This window comes from Rhamphochromis sp. 'chilingali', assembly GCF_963969265.1.
Source record: "Rhamphochromis sp. 'chilingali' genome assembly, chromosome: 8".
NCBI classification, from domain to species: domain Eukaryota; kingdom Metazoa; phylum Chordata; class Actinopteri; order Cichliformes; family Cichlidae; genus Rhamphochromis; species Rhamphochromis sp. 'chilingali'.
Window position 1 is genome coordinate 17,696,141 of NC_137935.1, and position 20,643 is coordinate 17,716,783.

At 39.7% G+C, this 20,643-nt stretch overlaps 2 protein-coding genes across 2 annotated transcripts in view; one reads left to right on the top strand and one right to left on the bottom strand.

The window, feature by feature from the left end:
- Positions 1 to 215: 215 nt before the first annotated feature.
- On the bottom strand, positions 216 to 8,634 carry ap2s1 (adaptor related protein complex 2 subunit sigma 1). Its single transcript, XM_080888156.1, has 5 exons — positions 8,475 to 8,634; positions 7,781 to 7,930; positions 7,270 to 7,383; positions 2,344 to 2,403; positions 216 to 1,754 (listed from the first exon to the last, which is right to left on the bottom strand). The coding sequence occupies exons 1-5, from the start codon at positions 8,475 to 8,477 to the stop codon at positions 1,653 to 1,655; spliced, it is 429 nt and encodes a 142-aa protein (XP_080744282.1). The 5' UTR covers positions 8,478 to 8,634; the 3' UTR covers positions 216 to 1,652.
- Positions 8,635 to 12,822: 4,188 nt separating this feature from the next.
- The window catches only part of arhgap35a (Rho GTPase activating protein 35a), a 59,063-nt gene continuing 51,242 nt past the window's right edge, over positions 12,823 to 20,643 (top strand). Inside the window, exon 1 of the mRNA XM_080888155.1 lies at positions 12,823 to 13,478. The gene's annotated coding sequence lies outside the window, so the exon portion shown is untranslated. The remainder of the gene's footprint in view (positions 13,479 to 20,643) is intronic.

Below are 20,643 nucleotides of genomic sequence, written 5' to 3' on the forward strand. Positions count from 1 at the left end.
CTAGATGGCGCTGATGCACTAGACAGGTTTAAATCTGAATTTTAAAGACTTGTATTTACATGTTTTGTCAGTAGCTTTGAGTGTTGTTTTATACGAAATCAGCCCAACAGTTTTAGCAGTGTAGCATGACTACATGTTTTAAGACATCAGAAAAAAGTCAAGATACACCTAATAAAATCCCCTCTTCCCAGAATATTAGGTCAGATACTGAAACCTTTGCATTACTTCATCTGTTTATTATTTACACAAAGAGGGAGATACTGGCATAAGTGAACAGGAGACAGTACTACACGCATCACTTTCATCAACAAACTCACAGGTGGACAAGAAGGGAAGCAGTACATATTTCACTACCGTAATTTTAAAAAATAAAATACAAAACTTGAATATATGAAACCACCTTTGAGACCTGTGAATAGATATGGTTAAAATTAGTATGACCATGTCAAAGATTTAGGCTGAGCAAAAGGATGTGAGTAAAAGCTTTTTTTTTTTTTCTAAGAGGAATTTAAAATTCAACTCATTTTATGCAATGCCAAAGGAATGTATGGAAATACTGTGAGCAGGAACTATTTGTGTTCACAATATTCAACACAGGCTACACTGTATGTACACACCATACAAAGCAATTTTCACATTACTGATTTATGTAAAATATACCTTCTGTATCTAGGGATAGTTTTAAGTGTTCTTAAGAGTAACCAACCAGCACCATTTGATGTAACGAGCTGCATTAAATGACAAAGATTATTTCAAAAGCAACCGAAATCATCACAACATACCACTGTGCAACCATTGGATGTAACATGACCTATACTATTGACCACCATCAGCCATGAGGACGTCTGGACAGCACAGGTTGCCATAACAAACTGTCAGAACGACACTCGTTCTAAGCACACTCCATTCAATTGAACTAGCTGTGCTGGGTCAACTGGTCTGAAGAGGTTTCCGTAGTTTGCCTATACTCCAATCCAGATATAAATTGCGCAGCAGCCATGATGAATATCCTAAAACTTCCAAGACCTGCTTAACATTACTTATAGAAAAGGCTGCGAGGCTATTATAACTTCTCAATGCACAGGGGTCATTATAGGCAGTCTCTATGGTGCTTGTTAGTCACAGTAGTGCCATTAAATACATGTTTAGGTTAATGAGAGGAGGGCAGAAGAGAGCAGTGTGACACTTGTTTCCACACTGCACAGAGATAGATGCAATTACTTTGTGGTTACTACAGGAATAATTCATTTCTGTGGCCACTGGCTTGTGGAAGAAGAAAAACAGAATACAGCTGAGTGTAACTAAGGCAGTATATGTAATTTTAACTTGTTGAAATGTGCTGTATAGCCTTCAAAACATCCTCACCAGTAAGACGGGTGCAGAATATTGCAACATATAGACTTGTGACAAAAGATTAATTGGACTCATATCCATATTTAAACAATATTAATCTTCTTTACTAAACACCCCCTCCCCCCTTTCCCTTGAAGTCCCGGTAAATGTTGGCTGTGCAGAGACAGGAACATGACAAATGTCCATTTCAGACTGATACAAAAAAAATGAGCAAGATGTTTTGGGTGCCAGGGCAGCAGATTAGTATCCAGGTAAGATAGATGGTTATCGACTTTTTTTCTTCTTCTTCTTCTTCTTTTTTACTCGAGTGATTGGAGCATGAGGAGCTGCTTGAGGACCTTTGTCTGACTGGTCTCCCTGATCTCCCCCGCCAGGAACATCTCATCCACCACCGTGTACACCTTAAAACACAATTCAGAGGACAGAGCCCAACACTGTGATGAAACTGAGGATATTAAGATGATTCAAAACAGAGTACAAATATCACAAAGTAGTCATCCAGCCTGCTATTTGTCATCATTGTGTAAAAATAACCAGAGTGACAAAGAAATTAACCTGACAAGATGAGTCACTCTTCTTTCCATCACCTGCTTTTCTCAGGTGTGTTGTAGTTTGTGAAAGAGGTTGTAGTTGTCAACAGCTGATTTACCTTATTTGTTGGTTTCTGGCCATGTCATACATGAGCGGTGTTAGAGTAAAGCATGTGGGCGGATGTTCACATGCTTTTTAGGTAATTAGCAATTAACACTAGCGGCAGGTGGGTCAAGGGAGTTTAAGCATTTATGAAAAGAAAAAAGAATCCACCCCCACTAAAGTATTTAAGATCAAAAAGAAAAAAAAACCTGTGATTATTATATCAGTTACCATGGCACTATACTAAAAAAAGCACTTTCAGAGCTCTCTTTTGTCCTCCTCTGTTCAAGGTCTTTTTAATTGGATATCAAGACTCTTAAAAACAAAGGGGAAGAATTCACTTCTCAATATGCTTACCTTGTAGAAGTTGAACACAAGGTCCAGCTCACACACATTGTGGAAATACTCATTCAGCACCTTCCAAGAAGCAAAGGAGCAATTGAAAATACAGACTTTCAATTCAATCAGATAAGAATCCAAACAGACTACTTTAGTAAGACACACACACACACACACACACACACACACACACACACACACACACACACACACCCCTACCTTAATGTGATGCACTAGTGCAGAAATTATGTGATGCTGTAGCAGCAGCAGAATCCACTTGAAAACCATGTAATACACTTATATCTACTACATCTAAAATGTGGCCATTTAAAATTAATGTGAGTCTGGCCTCATCTCGTTTCCACAGGAGATCATTTCGAGCAGTGATACGGTTTCATTTACAAAGCCAGAATTACTGACCCCTTGTATTTGCTACAATGAATGTTAAAACCAGCCTGTGAGCAAATCCTGCTGTGAGCTAATAGAAAGTGTGGCATGGTATCTTTTATGAGAATATTTTCACTGACTAAAATAATAATAATTTTTTTAAAAACCCTTCATTGGTGTTTAGATGGGGCTTTATGTAATAACAAGCTTGCCAGCTAGAAAGTAAGACAGCTCATTTTGAGAATACCGTAATGTGCATTCCTTCACAGTCAAACATTACATCAAATGACCTTCACTCCCGGGTGCTCTGGACAAAAAATGGTCTACTGTTTGTCTTAGCTAGTGGCAAACACTAGATTGTACTTTAAGCTCACAATTTCAATTGCTACCATATCATTTAAAGACTAAATGATTAGAAAAATAAAGAGATGTTAAACTAAGCTTTAGAGGAAAGCACACTCAAGCTGACTGATGTGTCCAGACAATCACCGTGATCTACCTATGCTCTCTAAATCACTGATTAAACTAAATGCTTGATAACAAAGGAGTTCAACCATTTTAAAAATAACTATCTCATATCAACTGTTGATTAAAGTCCATGAAGGCAGCATAACTTGTCTCGAACCTGATGCGCCACTGAAGACTAGATGGGTAAAGTTAGTTCTGTATCTGTTTAGGTGTTTTAGGTTCAGAGTTGCTCAAAATGAAACCAGCGACATTGAATTTTGGAGGGAATTCTGACAGCAGTTTGAGGGCATTCATTAGTTATGGCTAGTGGTGCAACAGATCACTATTGATCCGTAATCCGAACCGGTCCCCACTCCACAGTTCGGCACGCACATGATCCGAAGGTTCGAAAAAGAAGAAAAAAAAGTATGTGTGTGGTGCGCGTGGTCAGTCTGTCAAGCCGTAGTTATGGCCAGCGCTAGCGGTCCAAGTGGAGGAGCAGAGGAGTGACAAGATTGTTCCAAGCATTTATGAGCAGGAAAAGTCTAAAGTTATGCCCTTGTGTTTATAGCAGGTAGGTCTTTTCTTGAGATGGCATGTGGTATTTAGTTATGTCTCTGTGTGAACATGCCTTTTTTAAGCCTAACGATAAGGTGAATGTTTTGTGCTGTGACCTTTAGTGTTTTGGAGAAGTTGGTCAGTTTCATTTGGATCACTTGCAATTGTTGTTGGCCAGGTAATAATGGTAACTGTGGTGTTAAGCAACAATTGTTGCTGTGATCAACGTGGGGAGTGATACTGAATTTTGTGGCTATAGTAACCTTCTGTGGTATAGAACCACTTGGTATGTGACTATTTATGTTGTGGGGACAACAGATCACTTCTGGTTGAGATTAGGGCTGCCACGATTAGTCGACTAGTCACGATTACGTCGACTATCAAAATCGTCGACGACTAATTTAATAGTCGACGCGTCGTTTGAAGCTTTGTAAGATCCCAAAAGACGCAGGAATAAGTAGTAGGATTTAAGAGTGTAATAACGGACTGAAACAGAAGATGGCAGCACTGCATGTACAAGGATGCCAGCTGCCGTTAAACCCCGAAGAAGAAGAAGCTGTGTCCCAGAATTCATAGCGCAGCCCAGCTCAGTTTCCAACAATGGCGGCAGCTAGTTAGTTTTAATATTACTCTTATTATTCTTTCTGGGTCACAAAATAAACGTTTAACATATTTTCAGGCGAGAATGTAGCTGTGTAAACCTCAAATATCTGCTCAGTTTATCAGGACACCACATATTTTCAAAAGCGCTCCGACGTTTTCAGAGACGTCTGTTACCCACTAGCTCGATAGCGAGCCGGGGGCTAGGCTCACTAGAGCCGTGAGAACACCGGACTCCTGGCAAATTGTTTTCAAACCCACCGCTGTCTTTCGCTACTCAGGTTAAACATGATATATAAGTCACTTAGATAACTTAACAATGTTATTGTTTGGCTTTTTTTTAGTATTTTATTTGTTCCTGAGTAAATCGGTTTGGCTGAGATTAAAGTTATAGTTTTTACACAGCTAAATAAACATCAAGCAGACAGCTGATTATCAGAAGTGTGAGATGCTCGAGAATATACTCTGGTGTCCTGTTATATTTTAGATAGCAAGGAGTTTATTAAACTTCACCGAAACAATCTGCAAATTTCATTAAAATTTAATAAACTATCATCTTGTCTTTATTTTTAGTTAGCACAGACCTTAAACACTTAAAGCTGTAAGCTAATGATAGTTATATTAGAGCAGATGCTGCTGGTGCAATAAGCTGTACGTTTTACGTCCAATGGATGATGATCTGATTAGTCGACTAATCGCAAAAATAATCGGTGACTAGTCAACTATCCAAATAATCGTTTGTGGCAGCCCTAGTTGAGATTATTAGTTACTACTATTGGTTTCAGTTGCAAACATTTCTGAGTAATCATTTTGGTTTGCGGGTGTTATACTCCAATTTGGGTTGATCGCATGTTACTATCGTGTATGCAGTGTAGCAATTTGTGTGATCTTCATAACGATTAAATCCATTTAAATTATTTTAAAAGGACTAAGTTTTTCTGTGTAGTGGTCAGACAGTAGTTTTCTTAATATGGGAGTGGCTGCAGCTCAGGAGGTAGAGCAAGTCCTCTACTGATCGGAAGGTTGGTGACTGGTTTGATCCCTGGCTCCTCCAGTATGCATGCCAAATCCACCCCAAGTTGCTCTCCCATGCAGCCAACCGGAGTATAAATGTGTGTGATTGGTAGATGGAAAGGACTTACGCACAGAAGAAAGTGCTTGTGTGAATGGGTGAATGAGGCATCTATACAGCGCTTTGAGTGTTCTGGGAGATTTTTGCTGGCTTAATCTTCTTTCCAGGGTTGATTTAGCTTGATTGGAATAAGTATGCCACCGTTGCAAGGCACACATATTGTCCTGCTTTCCCTATTTGTATTTCAGATCTAGGATATCAAGAACCAGAAGACTCCAGAGAGGTCTTTTCTTTATTTGGGGATCTTGGAAGAACCTTTTTGAGTAGGGGAGGTGGTACACCCATCTGAAACCTCTACTTGTCTTGCAGTGACAGAGATTGGATAAAGCCATGCCTGAGGTTGGCTTAGGAGGATGGCACTTCTTGTGTTTATGCTCTCTGGCCTTTCATTTTTTGCTGAAATTTTAAGTACTTTAAAATAAAATCTGTGTTTTTAGAAACTCTGGGATCAGCCTTCATGCTGTGACTTTTGAGCCAGGTCATAAAATAGTGCAATACTGCCTTTTGGCACTGCAGTGTATCTATGTGGCAAGGCGTTATCAAATCTATCAATATTTTAACGATAACATTTTTTTCCAGCATGGTATAACACTAACACTAGTCAAAAATGATACACCCAAGACTGTAAAATGAATGTGACCTAAACATAGCTTTAATAGGTTCTGGAATTTGTACTGAAATACAGCGTCATGCTAAAAGTTTAAACTATAGATACAAGCTGTGGTATGAGTTTCGGCTAAGTCAGATTTATAGAAAACAATCTGACTTCACTAAAAACTATGAATACATTAGACTTTTAAAAATGCAGAAATTCAGGTAGCACTTTATTCTGAATTTAAAGCATCCTTTATACCTGAGTTATTTGAAATCCAGAATGGCTTTCACATTTGGGAAACAATATTATAATAATGTAAAAACTAAATGATGTGCTCTTCAGAAGCAACAGATAAAAAAGAAAACATATCATCTTTTAAAATTGGACTTATGTATGCCATGGAAGAAAGGGTTTATATCTGCATAACTACATTTGATATTTAAATTTGAATTTCACAGGTTGAATTATTTTATAGATACTTGCTTACTGGGAATATGCTTCAAAAATAGGGCATTCTATAGTATAATGTTGTAGTTCTATAGTCTTATGCAGATTTTATCAGCAGGAAGTCAGATCACAGCATAGTGGATCTCTGCTACCAATTCAGTTTTTACAATTGTCCTCTATTATGTGGAAGGTAAATACTTGAATAACAGCATCATTATGTGGGCAGAGGAAATATATCAAAATAAAGATATTTTTGAAAATAAATGGCAGAATTTAATTGCTGAATATGGGATGCTTTGAGCCAGGGTGAAAACTGAGAATACCAGTGGAGACTAATGAAAGAAGCAAGAGGGGATTTTGTTTTTCTTCCTGTTCTCTGTGTTATGTAAAGATTAAAAAATAATATTGAAATATATGTGCATTTAGCTATAAATGTATATAGGCTGGTAAATAATACGTGGATTCTGTTTAGCTGTACATAATAATGCTTAACTAATTTATATTCTTTTCCTCCGCTTCTTTGTAATCCAGTTTATATTTTTTTTTACTTTTTCACTTCCACTGTATATACTTCAACTTTAACTACTAAAGACCTTTACTACATGTAATTTTACTGCAATCCTTACAACCCAGAGAAGTTCTAAAGGAGCTCCAAGCCAGTGAAGGATGATAGCCTCTGAACAAAATCATTGAGAGACATTCTTGAAAACCATCAGACCATGACAACTAAATTATCATAGCTCACTTACTAGGTCTATATATTGCGCGTTTCATTTACCTCTACAAAGTTGTGGATTCCCTCGAGGTACGCCAAGTTATTATCAGTCACGTCCACACAAATACAGAAGTACAGACCAGCATAACGTCTGTAAATGATCTTGAAGTTCCTGAACTGTGAGAACAACAGAAAAATCCTCTTAAGAGCTTAATCTCGCATATTATGACAACAGCAGCAGATTTACCAGGGCTGAAGCTCCCACGGTACGGTAAAACACCCAGTATGCATACATTCATGCTGATTTTTTTTTTAACCAGCATTAAAAACCTGATCCACTAAAGGGGTTCTCTTTTCATGTGATGTTGTATTCCACTAGAATTTCATTCAGTTATCATATAACATAGAAAAAAAACATGTTAAGAGATAATGCCTGCAATATCTATGTAGTGAAGGAGCTGGGCCAGCTGTGTCATTATACAGGATTAGAGAAAAGAGGTTGTTGTTCTAGCACGTCAAAGAATTGTTTGAAAAAAGAAAATGTGGGTACATGCGGCACTGCCTAATCCCATACCTCCACAAAATTGGTGTGCTTGGCATCTCTGACAGTAACGACAGCATGCACTTCTTCAATCAACTTCTGTTTCTCATCATCATCAAACTGCATGTACCATTTGGCCAGTCGTGTCTTTCCCGCTCGGTTCTGGATGAGGATAAAGCGGATCTGTAAGAAACAAGACAAAAAAATAAATAAATGAGGCATTCTTTACTTGTCCCTAACATCCAATATTAAGCAGTTTGACACTGACAGAATTATGAAACTCCCAGAAATGACTCATTAGCAACACACAATATAATCTTACTTTGCCTATTAGTAGCTGTCGTACATAATATAACTTTGGAGATACTTACCATTTAGGTATCCAACTATTTTAATATGTAAGATATATTACAAGTAACTGTAGCTACCCTTAGCTTATCTACAGCTTATCGACAGTTAAACATAGTGTTAGCTAAACCACACCCATTCATTTTGACAGCATCGTTTTCGGAGAACTCGGCAAAATAAAATCGATCTATTTCAGTAAACTGATAGTTGTTTGGTAAAACATCTTGATTTAAAATTGTTGGCGTCCCAGTTAGCTTATCGTTTTCTACTCACTGAATGGAATAGCCGATCTGGCGAACTCTAAGATGCTAGCAACCAAACGACAAATGCTACTGACATGAGAAGAAAATACAACATAGTTCGTTTGAGACATATTTACCATTTTCGCCTCCCAAATATAAACCTTAGAGACTCCAAAGCAGCAGGTTCCCAAGTAAGTGTGCAATAATTTTCACATTAATACATCGATATTTTATGACCGCTCGTCCGCTATCTTCTCCAAGCTAATAGGAAGTGGCAAAACTATGGCTGCGTCACGTTGCATGATGGGATTGTAGTTTTTCCTGTCACATTTAGAAGCAATGGATTTTAATATAGAACTACAACAACCAACATCCCTGTGTGGCGTCTCGTATTGAGTCGTGCAGTGGATCACATGAGAAGCAAAGAGCCCATCTCTTTAAATATTTTTGTAGTTTTTCGTGTTTGTTTCAGGTTTTATTCTTTTCTGAAAGAACTACCGGAAGCACTTCCTGTCGAATAATTTCACAAGTATTGCATTTCACTTGTTATCTATTTTTTATAGTATCCTAATACTATAAAATTGATTTTTAAAAATATGTCACTGTTCTCTTGGGCAATTTCCTGTCAGTTCTTAGACTGGTTAACACTTCTTCTTTTGGCTGCTCCCTTTAAGGGTCGCCATAGTGAATCGTTTACCTTCATCTCCTATCTCCCCTTGCCTAGCATACTCCTCTGTCACACCAGTCCTCTGTATGTCCTCCATCACTACATCCATTAACCTTCTCGAAGATCTTCCTGTTGTCTGCCTACCTGGCAGCTTCATATTTAATATCCTTTCTCGAATATATCACCTATCCCTCCGCCTCACATGTCCAAAACATCACACCCTTGGCTCTCTAACTTTATTTCAAAAGCACTTCACCCGAGCTGTCCCTCTGATATACTGATTTCCTATCCTATCCCTCCTGGTCCCACTCCCAATGAAAATCTGAGGATGTTCAACTCTGACTCCTGTCTTTTTGTAAGGGCCACCATCTCTAAACCATACATCTATATCTTCCCTTTCACTCTTGCCGCTATCCATCTGTGACAAATCACCCCTGACACTCGTCTTCACCCACTCCACCCTGCCTGCACTCTATTCTTCTTCTCTATTGTGCACTGTCTGTCACCTTCACTGTTAAATCGGTCTCCGTCTCATTCACACATGTCTATTCTGTCAGGCTTCTATTGACTTTCATTCCTCTTCTCTACCGAGGATACCTCCACTTCTCCAGGCTCTCTTCCACGTGCTGCCTGATCTCACTACAGATCACATCATCATAGCCCAAAGAGACTTTTGTCTGCTCTATTTGTTTATACACATGGTGAAAATTGCTCACATACAGACTTACTAAATGTAAAAAAGTCCCCAAACGTGATAGTGTATTTGTCACATACACAGTTAATCAAACTGTTTTATTTATATCCACTTAATTATATTAGATTATTGCGTATAATTAGCATAAAGACATATGAACAAAAAGGAAGATTTGTAGAATACAAAAGATTTATACCCAAACTCATTACAGGCTGAAAAGTAGCAATAGCCTATATAACTTATTTGCACCCTCTTGAGATTACATTATTTTTGGAGGTTGTTTTCTGCAGAGTCAGAGTTTGTTTACTGGTCTGCCTGGGCAGCCAATTCACCGCAGAACATTGCCCAGACAGCTTGGACAGCTTGCCTCTGTTCTGGGTGTTTAGGGAGTCAGAGGTGGGGGGGATGGGGGACTGTGATTGTCAGGGATTGCACAACTGTGAGTGGAGGAATGCGCTGCCCTTGGGACTGAGACATATTTTAGCTGCAGATACAACGAGGACTGAAAGTGGGATGGAAAAAATAATAATAAAATGAAAGAGGAAACCAACCAGTGATTAAACAAAAAGTGCAGTGTTTTTCTTCTGTATAATGCTTGCAGCTGTGTTTTGATTCTGTCGCGTATTTTAGAGTAAAATAAAAATAAAATTTGCCATGGTGGTTATATAAGAATTATACGCATAAGCAGCACTGCATAGCAATGTTTTGTGATAGTCGCAAGACCTTGGCCTGTTTTAAAAACAAGTGGAGGTAGGCAAAAGGGATGTAAAACAGAGGCACATTATTCAACACACACTTTGACCCCAGCTAATCTTGGTCCGTGTGATTGGGGTCATGCAAATATTGCTGAGAACCTAGTGAGTAATGCAATTGGACAGAAGCGTGTGGACTTACTCAAACACAGGACAGTGCACCTTGAACCCTGTTTGACTGTGTATTTAATGATGGGTCACAATTCAAGCTTGTCAGGACACACATAGTGCACATTATGTACTTCAATTTAATAACTTATGTAAGAACAACATAATTTCTTTCCTATTTTTTTTTATTACAAATGATTTTCTGCTATGTTTTGATTCTGCTATCCAACACTCCAGGAGGTTGAATACAGTAATAACCTTTAAACACGATGCCTCTATTGTTTACGAAGGTTTAGTCTTAAATATCCCCTAAAGTGCCAAATTCCAGTTCAAAACAATAAATTGAGTTCTACGGCCACACAAACTATTTGTTTTCATATCACACAGAGTTTAGATTACCAGATCGGAATTGCATGTTCTTGAGAGTTCAAGGAAGGACTAACAGGGGGAGAGAGAAAGAATTTCAAGAGAGGGTCTCACTGCTAGACACTAAACATCTGTTTGAGCTCTTAGTACAGGCTGTTGTCTTGTACAACACTGCAGATATTTCTCCAATGTATCTCAACTCTCTGCCTTAATTTTTAAAATGGCTTTAATCAAAGTAGAAAACACTTCACAATAACTCTTGACAAGCACATAACTCAGCGAACAACACTTATAATTAGGACTAACCTTTAAGATGATTATTTTTTCTCAGGAAAGGCATTAAACATTTCCTCTCTCTGCTGTTCAATAACAGTTTAGGTGGGAGTCCTTGGATGAATGCACAACAAATCTTTCACAAATGATTCAGCCATTAACTATTTAAAACTATTAAGCAACAGTTCTGTGCAAAAGCCCTCAGCCAATGATCAATGCTAAGTGAACCACCTAGTATTGACCTATGAATGATTCAACCATAAAAAAGGAACCTAACTCAAAAGATGAACCACACCTGGTTTTCTACACATAACAGATATCAGAAAAATTAGAGACTAATTAAATTTGTTTCTTTAGACACTTTTGTTACTAGCAGTCTGTCACAATCAAATCATTTTGTAATTAGTTCCTCTCTTCTTAAGGTGGCTGTCAAGAAGCCATTCCTAAGGAAAGGGAACAAGAAGAAAAGATCAGTGGCAACAGGAGTGACGAATCCACATTTGAAGTTTTTCTCAGTTGAAATCATCATCATCAGTGTGTGTAGAGGAGATCAGGGCAGGGGTAAAACAGGGAGTGTCTAGAGTATCAGCAAAACATGGTAGAGTGTTTGTCATGGTTTGGGTCTGCAGCTCAGCAGCAGTGGTGTGAGGGATCTGATGGGAACTGATGAAATCCTGAATACAAAAATATAGAGTCAAACCTCAAACACACTTCCAGCGCAGTCAAAGGATACCTAAATTTAAAAAACACATATGGGAACTCTACTGACGTCACTCATTAGAATAGTACAAACTTTGTTTTTGCCTTATATACTGTACTTATATATACTTATATACTGTATTTCCACATATCCTTACAGATGTTTCAATAAATCGCTGAACCTATTTCCATTTTCCTGGCAAAATATAAAGAAACGAATGGGTTATTCAAGACCTTTGCACAGTGTTGTATAACTAATGCTTGAATCTGTCCAGGGAAATGGTGGTCAGTTTTGCAAGGAAGTGGTATGGGAGCCGTGGGGCCATGAACGCAGATGGGCCAAAATAAAATAAATTAATCACAGTCATGATAATATAAACACATTTCCTTTTTATGCGTAGAAAAAATAAATAACCGTTTCATGTTTAACAGTAATCCAAAATGAGACATTAAAGACATTAACCCCACTTTGATACAACTCACAAATAAGTCCATGTTGGACAACGGAGCTAGTTTGCTGTTCTTCAATTTAAAATAAAAGAAAGGGCTATAAAGAAATGAAACTAGAAAGTAACAGAAATGGTTAAAGTAACTAGAAGTAGCTGGTTGCTAGCTAAAGCATAGTCACCCTTTGTGTGCGTGTGTTTTTTGTTGTTTCGAATATCTCTTTAATGTATTCAGCATGTTATACGTCAACTATTTTTTTTAGTTTAAATATACACACGTATGGAAGAGTATTATGATGGTTCATTTCAAATAAATTCACTGTTGGTCTCGGCTTACTAGTCACCATTAGCTACGCCTTAATAGTGTGGCGGTGAGCAGCGTATCATAAACAGTCTGCGTTTGTTGTAATTGTGTATATTTACCGCTGGGCGAGAGTGTCTCTCTGTGAAGAGCATGCCGCCATTACTGGGAAGCTGGGGAAAAAACATAGACTTAAACACAACGTCACACATTTATCCTGCAAGGGGCTTAACATCAGAAAGGGAAAAAAAAAACACACACACACAAGGCTTTCGTACGAACTGTTGTACTCTTCCAACAGCGGCGCTTTTTCTGTAAATGAAGGCTGATCCTTGCGGTCGCGTTTCCTGTGGACTCTTTTTTTTTTATAAATTTTTGACACAACAAAGGAAATAATAATTGGTCAAAACAACGTGGTGGTGAACCAAGAAGGGAAAACACACCGAAACAGCGCTTTCCAACGCCGGCCCCCCTTTTCTCCTCCTCGCAAGACGTTTCCAGCCGTGGTGAAAAAAACTGAAGTTGAGCAGGATTTTTTTTCCCTGCCCTTTTCCTTACTAGAATTTACTTGTATTTTTTTTCCAGACTGGGAGAAAAGACAAACCATCTATGTATCTCGTGTCTGAAAACTTCAGACTGATGTAAGTGAACACCCTATGTGGGAAGCAATGGACAGACAGCCTGTTTACTGAAAAGGCGGAAAATAATCGATGTGAGAGCTTGTAGGGAGTGTTTTTGTCTGGTTTTTAAAGTATTTCCCCGGCTGCGGGTCGCAGAGGAGCACGGAGAGGAAGAAAGGAGCGGACAAGAGCAGGACAGAAACGGGAATGATATGGTAGGTAGACTGTAGCTTTTCGGCCACGATTGTGTGTGTGAGTCAGTGTGAATAAGCAGTTTTTAGACCTAACTAGTATTGGCAAAAGGCATTTTAAGGCGTTCACCTGATTTTACTTCTCCTAACATTGCAGCTTGGGTTGCAGTGAAGTGCTGCGAGTAACAAGAAACTGGGAGTTAACCCCAGTCCCCCTCCCCTCCACGGGGGCTGGCTTGATTTGAAGCCCGTTAATAGTAATCATAATGACTGCGTGATGATACGAGTGTGTATTAAAATAAAAGGCGTTCTTATGCAGGTTAGGGGTTAACGTGTGCTTGTTTAAATGGGACGTTTATATAGGAGAAAGGGACTGAGGGGGGTGGGGGTCTTAAAAATGGATCCTGTCCAAACCTTACAATTGTTTGGACAACAACACCTGGAATGCATTGGTCTGTCAGACCTGGAGAAACTCCAGGCTATGTCTGAACGTAAGGGGCAAACAGGACTTGAAATCGGGTTAGAGCAGATAGGATGTTTGGGAGAGGCTGAAGATTGTTAAACAGTTGTGTCACAGCATGTTTGCATGTTCAGTTTATTTCTTACTATGCTCTGCTTTAAAAAATAGACTTTTAATGTTTTAAAAAGCTTTGTTTATTGTAATTTCGTACATTTAAGTCGTGTTTAAGGTCTTAATATACCACGTTTTCTTCATGAAAATATATTTTAACCTTTATTGAATGTATCATTAACTTTGTAAATGCCAAAGCTGCACAGGGCTGGCTACTTGATATAGCTGGCTAATGCCTGAGGGTACCTGTACTAACTTCCTCATTTCCTTTACCCAACCTGTAACACAAAAGGCTGTGTTCTTCCTAGAAAATATTTAAAACCTTTCAAGTTATTTCTCAGGTGAGGATATTTATGTTGGCTCACTGAATGTGGAATGTCCACTCCTTTGTCCTTTAAGTTCTAGGCTGGTTAGGGTGACCTAATGGAGACAGTTAACATTATTAATCTATTTTTATGCCAGGACTAGTCACCAGTGTGTCACAGCCTAATCCTGCAGCAAAGTGGTCACTGCCCTGGAAGCCACCCCCTTTTCTTTCTTTCTTTCTTTCTTTCTTTCTTTCTTTCTTTCTTTCTGTTTTTTTTTTTTTGGGGGGGGGGGAGTCCTTCCACTGGACTTTAGTGCTTTTAATTCAAAGAGTGATCCTTCTATATTAAAGACTGACAATGGCTGATTTTAAAGCATGAGATCTCTGTGTAGCTTTATGACGTTGCCTTAAAACAGAGTATCCATTGGTTTGGTCTGTGCTGCTGTGTCATTGCCAGTTAAAGGAGACATTTTAAAACAGGAACCTTGATAATGGGTATGTGCCTTTGGTATCGTGCATCCTTTTCAAGCAAGTAGGTTGAAGCACACATTTACTGGCTGTGCTTGAATATGTGCTTTTTGATGAGTTTTCCTCCCTTTGATCTTAATCAGCCTTGTCAGGAAGACCATACTAAGGAGGAAATGCACACAGACTCGTATGCAAAGTTTTCTTGGTAAGACGGTCTCTTTGCGCTCAGGTAAATGCATTAGCAGCTGTCAGCACTTCTGTTCTGTGCTTGATTGGGCCCTTTGCAGTGCAGTCACACCTCTCCAGGAAGCATCTTCTTCCCCTAATAGCTGTGCCATTTGCCCAGGCAGCAGGCTAGCTACCAGCATACCCACTCACCCCTGTCAGTCTGTCTCTGGGATCATGTTGTGAGTCCTGGGCTTGAACATGTTCCCGAGATTAGAGGAGAACAGGCTTTGTTTGTCAGCATGTAGGCCAGAGATGAGAATGCATCCTTTGATGAGGACACTGTTCTGTCCCATATTATGTGAACAGATAAATCCAGGGTTTTTCATGCTTTGTAATAGAAGCAGCATAGGAACACTTACTCCTTACAGCAAATCTAAGATGTCAGCTCACTTGTTTTCTCAACAGTGGACCAGGGGGGGAAAAAAACGAGGAAAGGTAATTAGAAATTACCTGAGCCCTGTAGTGTGAAACATTACTTAATTCACTAAGCTAAGTAGTGATTAGTTTATTTCAATAGGGCGAAAGTGTCTCGGGCTTGTAGCACAGCACGGGCCGCTTTGCAGTGTCGACCCAGACTCTTAGATTTCTACTGTGCTGGCTGAATTAAATGGTGGACTTGCACCTGCTCCAGTTTTACTGCTTGCATACCTGTCAGAGTGAAGTTACTCCACCTGCCAAGCATGGAAAATTTTTTCCTACTCATCAGAAAACGCGTCATTCGCTAAATCTCTTTCCTCTTGTATTACAAGAGAGGGTTGCTTGCGAGTCACTGTAAGTCTGTGTTTGATGGAGAAAGGAGCTAATTATAGCGGGCAGCTTTGGAGTTTGGTAGACCAGATTACAGTCACTCTCCTCTCAATGACTGCCTTGTTCTAGTGGCTGATTATTAGGCAGAGAGAAGTGCATTCTGGGATGATTGTATCTGAATTTCCATTAGAAAGTGTGCCTGCCTCAGTTGAACTGAGGTTCTCTTCTCTCCCCTCTGTTTCGGCTCTCTTGCTCATTACAGATTTGCAGATGGGCACAGGCTGATATAAAGGCCTCTGTACTGTGACCCTGTTCTGTTCCAGAGCCAGTTTAGCTCTGTACCCTGATTGACCAATTTATGTACGAGGGAAATGACCCTGTTTTGAGGGAACAAAAAGATTAGAAAGTATTACTAATATTTCTATTCACTGGCCCTTTTCAACAAATTAGTGATCTGAGAATTTTAAGTTCAACACAAATAGAATAGAATAGAATAATCCTTTAATTGTCCCACAAGGGGAAATTTGGTTCAACAGCAGCCAGAAAGACACAAACAAACAGTATACAGGACACAGAACAGAAACGTACACAATTTTTATTGCATATTTACATTAAGGACAATAGTTACTATAAACAGAGTACTGTACAGTTATTAAATTAAATAAAAATAACTACAGATAAGAGGCAAACCAGGTTGTAGTGCGAATCGGTTATTGCAGTTACAGCGCAGATGTAAACATCTATGTTTGTTGGCAGCAGTTCTGATTGTACAGTCTGACAGCTGCAGGGAGGGTTAGGGTTAAATCCAGCATTGTTGGACATTTCTAGATAAAAATAAGGGCTATGGTTATGAACAGTGGTTTGAATGGTGGCTGTACGGTTCTATTGAGGTACTTTAATATTTAAAAAATATTAATACAGTGCTGACAATGTTTGAAATTACTGAGACCATCAAGGACCACAGAGGAATGGTGACCTCTGGACACGAACGGCCGTGTTTTCTCTTTTGCAAATGCGATTAAACAACAGAAGGACAAGAGCTGTGGAGCCTGAACATGAAGGGAGATCTTTAGGAACGAGGAAAAGTGAGAGTGTGATGCCACAAAGTGGGTTTTCAGTTTTTTGTTGGGGGGCCGCTACAAGGATGTTTGAGTAAAGCAAAGTGTGAACAAACTGCTGCCAGTTTCTGCTTCAGGCTGTGTTCCTGGTATGTGCCCTTTCAGCTTTGTGCTCAGGGATCAACCAATCAATGGCAGCCATAAGTAACCCTGCTGCTTGGCTATTGGACACAGCTGAATTCCATGACTCAGCATGGTCGTAGATAAGATGTTATGATTGAGGCTCTGCCAATAAAACGAGGCCACTGCCCGGAGTTCAATAGGTTGGACTTCTGCTTCTATGATTGCACGCACAAAGTTTGCACCACCTACACACACTGCCAACATGGTTCTTATCCTTAAAGTTCTCTGAGGTTTGTGGACTGTGCAGGGTGCTAGCTTAAAATGAGAGATTTGTCATGCATAAATACACGCTCCATTGGATTATCATGTTAAGGGTATAATGGCCTCTGATGGTTTTTGGATGAGTCAGTGTTTATACGGTCTGTTGAAAGCCTGTAGACATTTGAAACCTCTCTCACTCAAAAAAAAAAAAAAAGCAACAAAAACTGCTCTGAAATCCACCTACATAAGTATTAAAGGATAACTCTGAGCATGTTTGCAATCTGTGGATGCATGCACGCTCACAATCATTTCCCACACTAAAGCAACACTCGGTTTTCATTTTTGTCTTAACCTGTTGTGCTGACCTAGCCCTAATCTCATTCGCAAGTCCTAATGCGTTATAGCCAAAATTGGGCTGGAGTGAGCAGGAGAAGTCTGTGTTTGTCATTGTTTGACTTTTTTTTTCTCTTCTGGAGCTTCTCCCCCCGGTGGTGGTCCTGAATTTCCTGAAGGAAGTCCACTCACGATGCCTGGTCATGTGTTTATGCAAGGGGGATGGGGATGGAAGGCCAAAAGGAGTGGATAGGGTGGAGAAGAGGAGAGCTGAGGGTCAAAGGTGAGGGTAGGAGTTAGAAAGTGGCAACAATGGAGCCAGTTTCGTTCTTCTTTTAAGGAAGAATGGTGGCAAAATGGGAAGAAAGATTGGCTGTTTGTTAGAAAAAATCCTGTATGGTAGTAGAAAAAAAATCAAATCCTGACCAATCAGCTGTCATGACTATTCTGGAGAGATGTAGACAAGTCTTAACACAGACCCTCCTTTTGAACTAGTACTACCGAAAAGCCAAATTAGAATTGAGCCTCATTCAGTAGTACTTAAAACGTCAGTGCTCCAAGCACAAAGACAGTAGCATGTGTACATGTATTATAAAAAAAAATCTACCAACTTAAATATTTAATCCATATATTCAGTATAAAATAATTTTAGTGAAAGATTGTCTGTCTTTTTTAAGTTAAACAAAGTCATTTTGATTAATTGGAGCTGTTTTGCAGACTTGGCTCACTCCAGTTGTTCTTATTGTTTCAATGTGAGTCTGACGTCATCATGTTAGTGGTCGTGTTAAAGCAGGCTGGACGAGAGCAACTGCAGATTGTACCAAATATGATCATGAAAAGCGACGACCAGCCAGCACCTGCTTGTCAGGTTTAGTCTACACTGGACAGTCCCAAGAGGGAGTGTCTGAAACGTTCTTGAGAAGTAAATGAAATTTTTTTTTTTTTTAGGTTGTGGTAACCTCATTTGATGAAAGAGATAAAAGAAAAATCCGTATAAGTGGGTGTGTGGTGCGGTGGTTAACACATTCTCCTAACATGTGAAAGGTCCCCGGTTCAGTGCTGGGAGGAGACACAAATCCCTGGGAGAGATGCTTCAGGAAGGGCATCCAGCCAAAGCAAACATGTCAATCCATCCGCTGTGGTGACTCCTCGCAAATAAAGGAGCAGCTAAAGGAAGCTACTTAAACTATAATCACAAGATCTAAACTGTACTTTCACTATTAAGTATATCATCAAGAGGCGTTATCTTTTTTGCTTAAGAGTTTTAAAACTTTCTGCTTGTACTTGCTGTCCTAAGTCGTGGCATGTGCTGTGGGTGTTATATGTTTTTAAGTGAAGCAATAGTTTTGTGTATTCTGATACAACTTGTTGCATGTCCATCTTTTGTGAAAGTAGAGAGCGTTAGAGGGCTGGATTTTTCGAACATTTCATTTTAACGGCATGTTTCTCTCTGCAGTCTTATTGTTTAGCGGTGGAGCCCTCGGAGCATCACCAATTGGATTAAATTCACTGGGAAAGGAGGGGGGAAAAGGTTTGTGTAACAGCAACTTGTGTATTTCAAAGAAACTTTGAGGTTGGGCTGTTATCTGTGAAGACTGGCTGGAAGCTCTTTCTGTCAGCCATAATATTGCAACTCAAAACACAAAGCAATAACTAGAATCCACACCTCAGCTGTTTGCTTTTCATTTCATTTTAACTCATTATTAGCAATAATTAGATTGGGTGGTTAGTTGAAATTGGTGGTGCAGAAATTATTTTAGTGTTTGGCAGTGTACAAACAGGAGACCTTGCAGAGGTAGGAAATGAGATGGTGAAGCTGTAATTGGGTTTAGATTTGTGTGTGGTCAACCCCCCCCCCCCCCCAAAAAAAAACAAAAAAAACAAACCACCTGCTTTAGGTTTGTTAGTTCTCTTAGACAATGATGTTTAGTTTGCATTATCCCGACTTGATGTTTGTTTATTGTGACGTCTCTTACAAGCTGCTTCTGCCTGGAGGTCTGACATCTTTATTGGAGGTGTCGGCATACACCTGCGATGCTCAGACAAAGGAGAGGTGGAGAGTGGGAGGCTGAGAAGTGTTCTGTTTCGGAAATATTCTAATTAAGGTTGTCAGCTTTTATCACAGACTGATAAGCATTGGAGAAAAAGGAGAGGGACAGGAGTTGAGAGGAGAGTGAGGGGGGGAAAGGGCTTGCAGACCCAGACAACCAGAGGCCTCAAAAAGAGGTCCACTGGAAGTTTTTCATTTATGAGTTGTGTAGATTGCTTACGCTGCTCCTTTGCTTCCTCTTTTCTCTCCTGTATTTATTTATTTATTTATTTTTTAGTTTTCACAAAATGTTTTTGTTTATTTCTGTGCCCATGGCGCCCTCCATCACTGGATTTTCTTGCCCTTGGAGAGCAGCGCAGTGGTCGTCTGAGCCGCGGTTAAGGACACAGGAAGGGCACCACCTTGTCACTAGACATTTGCTTCAGATACCACTTCAGGGGGATCTGGCCAGCACTGTGGCGGTCTTTGGCATCTCCACCGTGAATACGTGCTGACGCTGTCTCTCTCCTGCATATACATGGCTGCACAAAAAAACCTTGTATCTGGAGAGGGGACATGTTTTACAATGTTGTGATTAGGTATTCTGAAGTTGTATCTTGCCAAAGGCATTTTAACATGTGCAAATCATTACCTGGCTGTTAGTGGTTAGTATTCGTGTTTGATCTAGCTCGACTCAAAATGTTTCAGAATTGGTTGTTTTGAGTAATAAGGGCAATGAAACTGTGTGGGGGACAGAAACATATACACTACTTTATGTACAGGCAATGAGAGCAACAGCAGCTGACCTTTCCTCACGCTCATAACATAACTGTCAGCATGGTTCTGGCCATTCGGCAGCTATGTGACAACGGACATCATATCCTCTTTAAGGTGAGAAGATAAGGTGGCTTTTCATAGCCATTTGTTATCACAGGCAGTAGGCCCCTGACACCTCCACATCCCTTATCTGGCTTTGTCCCAGTTTTTGGCCCAAGCCTGGGCTCATGCGTGCCCGAGGCTGATGAGTAAGCACCGCTCAGCCCGCGGATGGCTGTGCCTGCCGT